Here is a 14,312-nt window from a genome sequence, read left to right on the forward strand (position 1 = left end):
AATCCCTTGCTTATTTCTGTTAAACATCTTTAACTTTATACTTCCTAGGTTCTGGGTCTCCTTTGGGTGACTAAAGAATAAAGATGTTATACCAAGGGTATTCAGAAATTATTTTTCCCCAAAAGTTTCAGTTATAGAAGTCTGAAATAAACTATGCCCTCAAACTGAGGAATTATGGGGCTTTTTTAAATGCTCTAGAAAAGTGACAAATCATGTAAAGTATAGTGAAATTATAATTTAATGTGCCTAAAACAGATTCTTTAGCCTTTAAACATGGGTTCAAATTAAAACAATGTACCTTCTTTTCTTTTTTTCCTATTCTATTCTATCCCATTCCATTGTATTTGAGACAGAGCATCGCTATTAGCTCTGGCTGTCCTGGAACTACACAGCCAAGGGGTAACTCACAGATTTGCCTGCCTCTGTCTCCCAGTTGCTGCTGATTGCACCTGTGCACCACCACAGCTGGCTCAAACAACATGCCATCTAAACACATCTTTCTATTACCCTTTCTTGGGAAGAAAAGTGAATATATCCCATAAATCCATTGCTCTTAAAATAACCAAAGCCCACACTTCAATTTTTAAAATGCATTTCTCTGTATAACATGATGAACAGCTTAGATAAAATGAAAGAAAAGCAGCATAATGGAAAATCAAGTTAGTCTGAACAGTTAGTAAGTCATTTAACATCTGAAAGTCATTTAACATCTGAAAAATGAAGACAAGGCTTTAGTGCTGAGGCTGTTATACACAGGGAAATAATAAGCAAACACTGCTTATTGTAAACAGAAAGTGGAAAATATGAATTCAGCCACTGTGGAAACCTTGCTTTCTTTTGCTTGCTTTTGTTAAAGGCACAGATGTACAACCACTGTGCACCTCAAAATGAATTTCAAGTGTATATTCTATGTAAGGAAGGGAAGATAATTAGGTATTTCACAGCAAGATATTAAAAATCCCAAAGATAAAAGAGAATGCGATTATAGGTGCCTTCTATAAAAAGCACTAAAGGCACTACAAATGAGAATGTAATCATGTCAAAGTGAGAATTTAATCTCACAGGTGAACAATTGAAAAAGTGCGCTCAAATTGTGTACTCTCTTTTGGAAATCACAGACTGAGTATTCACAACTAACTGTTTTTCCACTATGTTTTGTAGAGAGAGATTAATTAGGCAGAGTCAAAAAGGGGTGAGAAAAGCATATAAATTTATAATAAAAAATGAAATTACCACAGAACTGAGGTCACTCTAATGGAAAAATAAAAAAGAAAAATTAGAAAAATCAGAGTTAAATGTTAAAGAAAAAGAATAACTTTAAAATAAAATGCATTTCTGCATTTTTTTTACTTACTAAAGACAGCATTAGTAAACAAGAAAGTAAACAGGAAGCAACATACAGAAATATGACAAACTACTTTTCTAAAAGGCGACATGGCTACAGTTATGTGACAATGGGCAGAGAAGAGGACTAGGCTGAGTACATCAACGGCCACCAACAGGAAGGGCACCCTGAGGGCAGAGCATGCCTGCCGATCTGCCTTCCACACTGGCTGATGCTGTTCTGTTGCACACAATCGGCACCGTCCTGCCACTCTCCTACCTCAGGAAGTACACTCTCCTCCACACTTAGGACAGAACATTGTAAAGCTGCTCTTGAATTAACCTAATGCTGGAATCCTAACCTAGAGGAGGATCTTGGGTGATTACAGTCATCATAAAGTTACTATAGGTCATCTGTAAGGAAATGCTGAGATAGACCATTCCAGACGATTCAGTTCATCTTCTTCTTATTGTTAATAGATTCCAGTCTAGTATGCATTATATAAATAGATATTTAAAATTAGATTATGTTCAATGTCAAATGACACTTCCTTCATCAATGTATAGTCATTTGTCACTGCTATGCTCCTAGAGTATGAATACCCATCACAGTTTGGGATGTAGGGATTACATATCTTATGGCTCCATTACGCAGTCCCCACCACCACAGTAGGTTTCTGAGGCTGGGAAAGCCGTACGCTTATATTTACTTCACTTCCCCATCTGACACAGGGCTTTGAATTCAGCAGGTGACCAAATATTTGACTCCTATCTACTAATTTGTATATCTCCCTGTAAGACTTTCCTAGCTTAAAAAACTGGCAAAATCTTTCATGAAACCAGTTTCACATTAGCATGATTAAAAATAGTAACAAAACATACTTGACAAATACAAGGCCCAGGGATCATAGAGAACTGCATATCAGCCATTCCCGATGATGTGGTTTGCCAACTACTTAAAGTACACAGTCTGCCTGATCCCTGCTCCTGGCTGAGGAGTGAGTGCCTGTCTAAGCTGTAATTCTGAAAACCTTTGTGATCACAGTGAGCTCTCCAGGCTTTGTTTCTATTTAGTTAGCTTCAACCTTTACCCCATTGTTACTTTATGAACGGTTCTAGATTGTCTTTGTTAACTACGTGCATTTTCCCTTTTCTCTAATACGTATCTACAGGGTAGGTTAGTTACTGCGCCTGCTAACTAAGTCTAACTACAATGTCAGCTTTATCCCCAGTGAGACAGTAGGACATGGCTGCATGTTTCTGATCATGGAATCTTCAGGACCAAAAACAGCATCTGAGTAATTGTCAATTTATAGGAGGGCTAAAAGGACTTTTCATGACAAGAGCCTCACTGTACATCCAGGGTGAGCTCTAGCCCACTGGGCATCAACAGGCTGGCCTTAACTCACCATCCACCTGACATCATTTTTCTACAGCCGTGGAGGTAATTTACAGTTTTTGGGAAAATCCAAACAATAAAATCCTTACTGTTAGGATGAATCCTGCTTGACTTTTCTCTAGGCTAAGGACAGAGCATGTTCTACTCTTTGGGTCCCATTTTTCTCCAGTTTTGCCTTTTGAGGCTCTCCCAGTGAGCCTGCTAGCACCGGGGGCCTGGCTCTACTTGGTACATGGACTTCCCGGGGGCACTTGCTGACTTCTTTTCCCATGGACGTTACGTCTTCACCCATCGCCTGAATCTAGAAACATCCAGGAAGCCACTGCAAGTACTCAGCAGATTGCTCGTGTGTGAAAGCAGCCTCCTCACCATCATGTGGACTGTAGGGCAGTTGTGTAAAAGGGTTGAATGTCCCAGAAAATCACCAGAACAGAAAGTGAGACATACTGATCATATGTAGGTTGAAACAAGCAGAATAAGAAACACTTTCAATGAAAGCCACTTCCTACTGGAATTTAGGCTCATTATCACAAATACTTCAGTCCTAGCAGCATCACTTCAACATGACAGGAAATAGCTCTGACTTTCAGTGGAGATTTTGACGTTTAACTGAAATCTAGTACGTGCCTCACACTTACCTCTGCGTTGTAAAATTTGGTTTTCACATCCAATGGTTTGAGGACCTAGTTCAAACAAAGCACATCGGTCAGGAAATGCTGATTCGACTATTTTTATTTGTTTTAAACCACAGGCTTCAATGACTCAAAGCTATGCTTTAATTTTAATTGTTAAAGATTTTGTAGTTTATGAAATATTCATGTAAAACAATCAGTATTTTTTCATTTAAATTATTCCCTCAAAATTTAATGCTATTCTTAATAATCTTCCTTAGACTTTGTATTCACTTTATCCCTTTTTAGATTTTTATGTTGTCTCATTAATAAAACAAGATTTTATTTTTCAATAAAATGTTTCATTTTATTATAAATTATTACATTGGTGATAATTCATTTGAACTTAACTTAGTCTGACTTTTGAACACTAGTTTATAAAAGGAATCCAAGATGTGAGCTATTTGTTCTATTTAAAGCTTGTTTCTCCCAGAAAAAGAGGAATAATTACACTTCTAAGAAAATAAAAAGCATTCGAGAACAACTTTATCTCTGCCATATTCAATACCTGAAATTTGAAGAATTTCCTAAAGTACATTTTTTCTCCATCCTGAGTTGTGTAACTCACAGCACACACCAAGCTGAAACAGAAAGATGTCTTAATAATAAATCTAACATGCTTCAATTCTACTTATAAATGTAAAAAAATGTGAACAACGTGAAATTGTAGATAAATGAGATTACAGTAGGAAAAAAGTTTTAGTATATATGGATATAAATACACATGAATGCAGAGAAATGGCATGGCATGAAGAGATGGTTCCCAGCTTGCTACTGCTGGGCAAAGAAGGATTCCTGTCAATCTCAGCATGCTAAGATAGCGAGGAGGCATGCTTTCTGGCCTCCACTGCTACTGCACACACTCCATATACTGACTCCATTTACAGTCTTTCTCCCTCACACACACATTAAAAAAAAAAGAAGATACCTATCCTTTTCAGAATAAGAACTTCAAATTTCTTCCTTTAGAAGTAGAATATATTCCAAATATTTTACAGAATAAGCATATGATTGAAGGAGAAGAGTTCATTTGCAGTGAAAAATATGCATCCTAAAGGAAATGCCAGGAAGAGGTAACATGTTACAATGGGGAATGGTGTGCAAGTTTCAATAAAAGCCACTAGGAAACCTGGGTGTGGTGGCCCATCCCTTAGTCCCAGTACTTGGTAGGCAGACATTGATTGAGGCACAGTGGTTCTCTGTGAGTTCTAGGCTAGCCTGAGTTCTAGGCCAGCCACAGATACACAACGAGACTATGTCTCAAGAAAACAAAACCCACTAAAACATTTAAAAGGTTGAAAAAAATATTTCTAGTAACACACTAAGATGGCTAGATTGTTAACATACACAGGGTTTTTCTAACTCAATCAGGAAAGTAGGGATGTATCACTCAAAAAATGTGAGGAAAGGAATACATCACTCACTATTTTATGAAAAGAATACACAGACATGTTATAGTCCTGTAACTAGTTAACAAAACTGTGAAATGGTAAGTTACACAAGATAGTCAGAGATGCTAAAACAATGAGATAATACTTTTAACCTGACAAGGTTTGGCAAGAATCCCTTAGGCTGGTGAGAGTTATAGAAACTTAAGTGTTTTTACATTGCCAGATGGTGAAAGGAATTTAGAAACATTCTTGTGGTTTAAGCCTTATGACTGTTGATCCCACAGAACATCTACTTCAAGTATTCATAGGAATATGAATTCTATTTTGTTTATAGTAGCAAAAAACCTGAAAATATCCTGTAAACAAAGCACACTGACTAAACACATAAGAGGCAGATATTTAGAAAAGCATGTCTTTAAGGATCCTGGCTGATGTAGAAAAATATTCACAGTGAATTGAGAAGCATAAAAGCTTGAGAAATATATGCATATGTCATACATATGCATATAAAATGATGGGAAAATACATTAATTTTTTAATAGTTCTATAGAACTTAGTAAAACTGGGTAATTTAGCTGCTCCTTCATACTGGTGCCTTAGATTGATAACGGGGGAGACAGTGAGTTGCTCCACCAATACCAGAGTTGTTGCCATGGCCTCAAATACTGGTAGGGGAAGGGGAGGCTGGAGAATCATCAGCTAGAGAGCAGCTTAGTTGCATATTAAGTTTAAGAGCAACTTGACCAAACAGTGATAATCCATCCCTACAAAACAAAACACCCCAAACTATGTAAACAACCAAAACCCAAACCAATGTGTGCATGTGTGTGCAAACACACACACACACACCAAAAACCCAGCAATAAAACCAAACCCCTGCACAATACTTGTCCTAGAAGTGTTCACAGGAGAAGCGCTATAGCACCTATAGGTTTGAGACTAGCATGGAATTCTGGGTCTTCTAAAGTGGTTTAATCCATTTCCTATGGGATAGCGGCTACACAGCTTCAGTGAAGATGAACCTCTGTATTCTGGTATTTCACTGGGATACACAGGCTACGTAGACTTCATATGTTAACCCACAGCAACTATAAAGACAAAGGACAGGAAACCCACAGGCTCTACAAGCCATATACAAATGTAGGAAAGTTTCTCTGAGAACGTCATCTAGTTCTGAGTTATAAGAAATTATACAAAAGGCCACAGGTGGATCTTTGTAAGCAAACACACTTCATACCTCAGAATGAGCTTGAAGTTAAAGAAGATCCGCGTGACTACAGTGTAGGAAGAGAAGCAAGACTGACATAGGTGGTGGATTATGTTATAGACAGCTTTGTACGGCATAGATAAATCAGAATTTCTAAAGGCTAGTGTGCCACAGACCCTTTTTGGTCCCTGTCTGCGTAGAACGGGTCTCTGGTTGCAGGTGGGCGAAGGAGTCGGTGAATGAATGACAAACAGATATGACATGAAAGAGTGTGTAGAATCTGAGTGTCATTCATTCGCCGACTCCTTCACCCACCTGCAACCAGAGACCCGTTCTACGCAGACAGGGACAAAAAAGGGTCTGCGGCAGTTTCCCACCTTCGAACAGGGACACCGGGGCAGGTTAATCTTTATTTCTTTTTCCTTCTTTTTCTTTCTCTTCTTTATTTTCTCAGACAAGGATAGGATCCCGTTGCCATGCTGCAGATGGGCTGATAGGTAGATCAGTTAAGGACCAGTAAGTTTTATCATGGGGCAATCAGAATTGAAAGGGAAAAGATTGTTTCTGTCAGTCTTTAAGCACATGTTGTCTGGCAGAGGCCTAAAGGTCTCAGATAAATCTTTACAAGAATTTTATGATTTCATGCAAAAAATCAGTCCCTGGTTTCCAGAGGAGGGAAGCTTGATATTGGAGGATTGGAAGCGAGTAGGTAAAGATATGACGAAGTTCCATGAGGAAAATTCATCTAGGGAAATCCCCAATAATTCCCTTATTCTGTGGCAATAAATGAGGGATTTATTGACTGAGAAAACAGACTTAGAATTTCTCGCAGAGGAAGCTCCTTCAGAGCTCTCTGATGATCAGAAAGCAAAACTGTCTGCCTTTAAAAAGAAACTGTGCTATACAGGCAAAAAAGAGAAAAGGCTAGAAAAAAGTGAATCAGAGACAACTGATAATGAAGGTAATGATGAATGGGATTTTACTGAGGGAATGGCGAAGTGTGAACTAAAGGGAAGAAGAGATCGTTTTCATAGCCGCTGAGACAGCAGTGGGGAGGAGTCTTTAATCACGGCACCAGTCACTCATAAACCTGTACCAAAACCGGGTTGGCTTTTGCCTCCGGTTGGTTTTGATGCTGCTGTGGCAGAGGCAAAAAGACAAGGAAATTTTACTCTCACTTGCCCAGTAATTCGCATAGAAGATAGTGAGCCACAATGGGAACCTTTGCCATTAAAAACTCTTAAGGAATTACAGTTAGCAGTAAAGACACTGGGCCCCACTGCACCTTATACCTTACAGGTTTTGGATGTAGTAGCAAGTCAGTGGCTCACTCCTTATGACTGGCATCAAACCACAAAGGCTACTCCCGCTCCCGGAGATTTCATTCTCTGGAGAACAGAGTATGAAGAGAGGGCTAAGAAGTTAGCACAGGAAAGATCTTCATCAAAACATGGAACTAAGCCCACGATGTCCATGCTTCTTGGGTAAAAGGACTACGCTAAACCAGAAGCACAACTGAAAATTTCAAAGGCAGTGTTGGAGAAAATTAATAAGATAGCTGTATCCAGCTGGCAGAGTTTACCCCCGCCTGGGGCTAGGTCCACAGTCCTTTCAGGAATTAGGCAAAAGCATGATGAGTCTTATGAGTTTTGTGGCTAGATTGGAAGAGGCAGTTTCTAGGATGCTTCCTCCCTCGGAAGGGACTGATATATTAATAAAACAATCGGCTTGGGAAAACTCGAATACCTTGTGCCAAGACCTGATCAGACCAATCCGTAAGACAGGTTCCCTACAAGATTATATTAAAGCATGTGTAGATGCCTCACCGGCCGTAATTCAGGGGATAGCTTACGCTGCAGCAAGGAAAGGGAAGAAATTCAGCGCCGATGTCAGAAATACTTATAGAATTACATGTTTTCGGTTGTAAAAAACCGGGGCACCTAACGAAAAATTGTAAAAATCCCTCGGAAACAAGAATGGCCTTTCTCCAAGTGTCTGCCCACTTTGTGGTGGAGAGAACCTTGGAGAAATGATTGTAAATCAAAGTCCCATAAAGATAGGATTTCGCTCACTAAAGAATTGGGTAAGACAAAAAAACTACAGGGGCAATCTCTTAGCCCCATTCAGGAACTGTGGACCTCATTATAGGACACAGCCCCAGCTATAGGAAAAATTTCAAGTTGTGGATTCTGATAATTTAGGTAAAATTAAAAGTTATGGTTAGATTATGGTTAAAGTATAAAAAGAGACTTCATAAAGGTCAAAATATAGGTCACTTCTTACTGTTTCCTTATTTACAACTCCCCAATCCTACATTGTGCCAAAAATTCATAGATACGGCTTTACTGGAAGTTGGGAAACCATCTCTTCAAACATAAATAATTCATTTTGTAGATGGCGTTTTTGTTGGTTGCAGAAAGTGAAGAGCGGGCATATATAATTCATTTTGTCGATGGCATTTTTGTTGGTTGCAGAAAGTGAAGAGTGGGCAGAGCGGGTTTTGCAAATGGCTGTAAAATGTTTAAATAAATTGGAAGTTTTGGATGCTTGCCAAAAGCTGTTAGAGAATTTTGGGTTTTGATCTTGGTTTGATAAGCTGCCTCTTACAAGCAAGGGAAAAAAAAAAAAAAGGAAAGGAAAGGAAAAAAGGATAGAGGAAAATGGATTTTGGAACTCTCCCAGGGACAGAGAGAAATCGGGGGATGCCCTGTTTTATTCTCTCTGGCCACTACAGGAGACGTTCTCTACCCTCTTTGTATTGTCTATGTTTGGTGCACCAACCTGTCCATGTGTCAATTCATGTATGTTTTTGTTTCGTTGTCTGAATGACTGACTGTTCTGTGTTTCACGTTGGAAAATAAAAATGGCTAAAACTTTATCTGCTGATTCAGTGGAGCCTGAGAGTGGCCCATACTTTAGTCAAGAATCAAGCACAGCAGGAGAGACCCTGCTGAAAAACTGTTTTTAAAAAAGGAGCCTGCAACCAGAGACCCGTTCTACACAGACAGGGACCAAAAAGGGTCTGCGGCACTAGTGGGTGATCTCTCCAGTGCTAAGCGATTAATAAATGAAGGTTCAGAAAACTCACCTCTAGGGAATTCTAATCCAAAGTTCACATTAATCTCAGAGTATACAGTAAAAAGTTCCTTCAATAGGGCTAGTGGAAAATCGCTGATCAAATAGCTAGGTACAAGTTTGTATGTAAAATGTTTCTGCATTCCATGCTTTAATGGATACAATGAAGAGAAGCACAGTCGATGGTGGAAGGAGAGACAGGAGGAACGAGGAATACTTTGAAGAGACACTCGGCTTCTGGGACTGGCTTTTGGGGTCCCTGAGAGCTTTGGAAGCCTAAATAATTTCAGAGGGTTGAACTGCCCCAACTTGAGACCCATCCCACAGTCAAGCACAAATCCCTGACACTATTAATGATACTGTTATGCTTGCAGACAGGAGTCTAACATGGCTGTCTTCTGAGTGGCTCCACCCAGCATCTAACTCAGACAAATGCAGAGACCCATAATCAAACAGTGGATGGAGCTTGGGGACTCTTATGGAAGAAGAGGAGGAAGGGTTGTGGGCCCTGAAGGGCATAGGAACTCCACGGGAAGACCAACAGAGTCAACTAACCTGGACTCTTGGAAATCTCAGGGTCAGAACCACCAACCAAAGAACGTACAGGGCTGGACCTAGGCCTCACCTATGTAGCAGATGTGCAGCTTGGTCTTCATGTGGATCCTGAACAACTGGAGCAGGGGCTGTCCCTAAAGCTGTTATCTGTACATGGGATATGTTCTTCTAGCTGGCCTTGTCTGGCCTCAGTGGGAGAAGCACCTAGTTAGTCTAACAGAGACTTAAAGTGCCAGGGTAGGGGAATACACAGGAGGTGAGGGGAAGTAGAGGGAAGGATTGTGGGAAGGGATGACCAGGAGGGGGCAATGTGAAGGATAAAAAGTGAATAGGTAAAACACAAATAAATAAATAAATAAATATTTAAAATATATAAATATTAAAAATATGCAAAAGATAAAAAGAGGAAAAAGGAAAGTAAATTAATAAATGAGTAGAAGTTTTTGAGAAGTAGTAAACGTAATTCTTACATGTGAGTGCCAATTTCCTTTACTTCATGGTGTATGACGTCATCAATACAGCAGTCGGGTTTAAGTTCAGCCACAGCAGCACTGGAGGCTGAAAGGTTTAAACGCTGAGAACTCGTCTGCAGATCCGCCTTGAAAGAAAGAGGTAAGGAGTCCATGAGGCTGTTAGACATTTACAGGGAATGGACAGGCGCTGTGGAGGAGTGGGGATAGCTGACTGGTTATCTGGGAAGAGGAAGAGGACCAGGGAGAGAGGAGGAGAAGAGGGCTAATGAGGGGTAATGGTGTGTCATATGAAAATCTCGTAAGGAAACCCACTACAATATACAATTAATATATGTTATTAAAGAAACTGAAAAAATGATCAAGGGAGGAATAAAAAGTAGGAAGCTGGGAGAAAGGAAGGGCATCGTATACCTCTCATGCTCAGAACTACTGCAAGACTAAACACACACACACTGCAATACCCATCATCAATGAAGCCAACCAGATAGTAGGGGACATCCAACACCAATAGAATAGCACCGTACGAATGTAACAGTACCAGAGTGCAGACCACAGGCACAGCTGTAGGAAAAGTAGGGACACACCCAACACATCTGAAAAACAGAATCGTGACCACTGTCTATGTCAAAAGACAAAACAAGCTCTTCGGCTCATGCATTCCTTTTCATAGGGCTATGAAATTCATTTTGTGTATATGCCGTGATTTGATTAGACAAGTATGTACATATGTATATGCATGTGTATAGTATGCATATATATACACATATATATATGTGTATAGTATGCATATATATAGTATACATGCATGCATGTATTTAAGTATTGATGTAAATAGGCATATATGTACATATGGTTATGGGTAACAAAAGACTCAAGTTTTCATCCCTGGAGGAAAAAGTTACAAACAAGAAAGCAGGGAAGAAAGTCTACATGTTAGACTAGCCTGAATCATCAGTATGAACAGCTGAGAGGTTTTTTTCTCCTTTGAGACATAGTCTCAGATAGCTCAGGCTAGCCTTCAACTTCGTGTGTATGACTTTGAACTTTTGGCCTTCCTGTCCCCACCTCTCCAGTACTGGAACTGCAGTCACAAGTCAAAGTGCTCAGCCACAACATGGGTGGTTTTTCCCTTAAGACTTTAATTTCATGTGTATCTCATGGAAGCACTGCCTCAGCTGAGGCTCCTTCCTCTCTGATGACTCTAGCTTGTGCCAAGCTGACACACACAAAACCAGACAATATACTTGCTGGCAGACCTAGCACTCAGCAGCAACTGTAGCCAGGCGAGCCTGGGTGAGCGGAAGCCCATGCTGTCAAGCCCATGCATAATTAATTCCCTTCTATGCTGCCATGGCCATTTTGTTCATGGGCCCATGAACAATGACAGGGATGGCTGGGGAAAGAGGTTGACTGTCCACAGAACAGGTCAACCTATCTACTTTATTACTGAACTCCCCAGCTGAAGTCACCTTTTGATAAGTATTTACATAGGACACAAGTGTCTTCCCATCCTTTGCCTATTTGGAGAGATCTATCCACATACTACTTCTCCAGATGCCTTTCTCAGCAACTTAACAATCACGCTCTTTCCAAGTCCCTGAGTATTCAGCTAATCCACTGACATAGCTCATGAATCAACTAACAATCGCATATGTAGCCATTGCTCTTTCCAAACAAAAATTATGACCATGTGTACTGACTGGAATTCTGCCCATTGTGAAGATTTCTCTTCACTGGTGACTTTTAGGGTTGTCCCAGAAAGGAGCTGTAATGCTGCAGCTGTCCGCTTCTGGGTGATGCATAAACAACATGCAGAGCCATCAGTTAAACCAGGCCCTAGTCTCTTCCTCAGTTAGCTGATTATTATTATAGGGAACACCCCATGAGGCTATAGGTGCATATTTGACAGCACCTATATGGCATTGTAAAAGGAGTAGAAATCATAGGGATTTGGGCAACTTCATCATGTGACTTGCTTGTGCCTTCAGGACCTGCTTGTCCCAATCACATAAATACCACTTCCATTTGATAATAGATTGCTGCTGTGCATGTCCTACTTATGACTTGGTGGGTCAGTAACGCCTAGCTCATGATGGGCAGCTCAGGTTTCATGGTAACTTGGTGGTCCATTGTCAAACATTCTGTTTCCACTAAAGCCAAATAGCAGGTGAAGAGCTGCCTTTCAAAGGGAGAATCATTGTCTGCAGATGATGGCCTTGTTCCAAAATCTCAAAGGTCTCTTCTGTGATGGGCATGCCAAAGGCTCCAAACAGCATCCCTATCTGTCACTGACACCTCAAGTACCATGGGGTCTGCTGGATCATATGGCCCCAGTGGTAGAGCAGCCTGCACCTGCTGAAGACTGTGGTTCTGGTTTTTGCTCCTTCCCTTGGTGTGTCCAGGTGCTGCTGCACCCCAAGCAGGACAGATGAGTGGTGTTCTCCAAGTATGTTAGTGTTACAGCTCTTTTAGACGGCATTCAATGAAACAGCTCTCTTAATGGATATTCAACAAAACAGCTTGTGTCCTTTATTTGGGGTGAACAAGGACTATATAAACCTTGGAAAGTGAGAAGGGGTTGGGGGTTGTTCTTAGGGTAAAGTTTCATTGGCTGAGGTTTAAGGTTCTAGGACACCTCATTTGCTTGGAGATGGGTTCCAGGAAGTTGATCTGTAATTCTGTCAAGGATTGCATGACATTCCTCAGGTACAGTGTGGGGGTTGTGGCTCCCCAGATAAGGTAGAAAAGAGGATGCCCTATTTGCTCCAGGCTCATGGGAGCTGTCTGGACATGGCAGACTTCAACCTTAATTTGCAGGGTTTCCCAACAGAATAGTCTCCTCCTGTTCCAGGCCCCACACAAAGCTAGCAGCTTTCCAAGTCACTTGGTATATGGGCTGGAGTAACACACCAAAGTGTAGCAATCATTTCACCAACGGAGGCTGCTCTGTAGCCCCTATTTTTTTTTTTTTTTTCATTTTGCAGTTAATTCTAACCTAACTTTGTTAGTGCAAGTCCTCTTTAGGTGGCATATTTATTAATGGTATCTCTCTTGTTATGTTCAGTTATGAAATAGTAGTAACTCACAATTATTAGGAACTTGCCATGTACAAGTCTTGGCTGGTAGCCCATTGGTCATTTAATTCTCACAATTCTGCAGATCTAGTACTACCTAAGTGTATAGATGATGAAGAACAGGCATAGAAAAGTAACAGCTTCCCTGGGGTGAGCACAGATCACATAAAATGAAGCAGGGGTTCAAAACCTTGTATACACTTTGTCGTGGGAGGGGACTTCACTCAGCTGCACTGGCTTTCTGACCTATATACAATATGAGATCACTGGCTAAGTTAACCTGTCTTTTCTTTGTTTATTTATTTAACTATTATTTACCACAACCACCTTGTATATGACTTCTTTCTCTTTTTTGACATTATTAATAATGGTATACTGAAAATTTATTTATACCTAACACCGATTACATGCCAGAGCCTGTTCTAGGAGTTGAAAAATCTATCAGACAATAAATCAGACCAATATCCCTGGCTCCGTGGAGTTTGTGCTTTCTGGAGAGGTGCTAAGGAAGACTAATATACAGGCTGGAAATGTTCTCTTTATGAGGCCATGTAGCACATATTTTAGATTTTTCAAGCCATGGTCTCTATTCCAACTACAGACCTTACATTGCACTTGGGAGTCAGTCATGGACCACACAGCAACAAACAGGGGTGGCCCTGTCAAGAAACTTCATTTACAGACACTTAAATTTGAATCTCATAAGGTTTCTACATATTATAGAATGTTGTTTCTTTTCAATCATTTGATACAAAAAAAAAAAAAAAAAAGACCTGTTCTCAGTTTAAGTCTTATTGAACAGGCTGTGCATTCTATCAAACCTTACTTTGATAAAATGCCAGACCCTGTCCATATCGGACACACATATTTGCATCTACCTTCTGAAGTTTGATATACGAGGCTTGGAATATGTATTTTCTGAGATCCTTTCTAACTTTAAACCTGCTGCAGCTGAGTTCCCTTTCAGAAACACTCTGATACTGATCATCCAAATTCCCCGTTGAAAGACGGCTCTGCATCACCTTCTCTCCATACACTTTTACATTCTTCGAGACAGGGTTTCTCTGTATAGCCCTGGCTGTCCTGGAACTCACTTTGTAGACCAGGCTGGCCTCAAACTCAGAAATCCACCTGCCTCTGCCTC

The 14,312-nt window shown here is 40.4% G+C and overlaps 1 protein-coding gene across 4 annotated transcripts in view; it reads right to left on the reverse strand.

Moving 5' to 3' along the window:
- Trappc13 (trafficking protein particle complex 13) overlaps positions 1-14,312 on the reverse strand; it is a 35,733-nt gene that overhangs the window by 7,981 nt on the left and 13,440 nt on the right. For 2 of the 4 annotated variants that reach the window (XM_021180040.2, XM_021180039.2), the window contains exons 5-8: positions 10,092-10,219; positions 3,902-3,974; positions 3,361-3,405; positions 1,234-1,251 (exon numbers count right to left, since the gene is read on the reverse strand). In XM_021180040.2, coding sequence (XP_021035699.1) covers positions 1,234-1,251; positions 3,361-3,405; positions 3,902-3,974; positions 10,092-10,219 — 264 coding nt within the window. The remainder of the gene's footprint in view (positions 1-1,233; positions 1,252-3,360; positions 3,406-3,901; positions 3,975-10,091; positions 10,220-14,312) is intronic. The other 2 variants (XM_021180042.2, XM_021180041.2) reach the window with 1 other exon arrangement.

Source organism: Mus caroli, chromosome 13 (assembly GCF_900094665.2).
Source record: "Mus caroli chromosome 13, CAROLI_EIJ_v1.1, whole genome shotgun sequence".
Taxonomy (NCBI): Eukaryota; Metazoa; Chordata; class Mammalia; order Rodentia; family Muridae; genus Mus; species Mus caroli.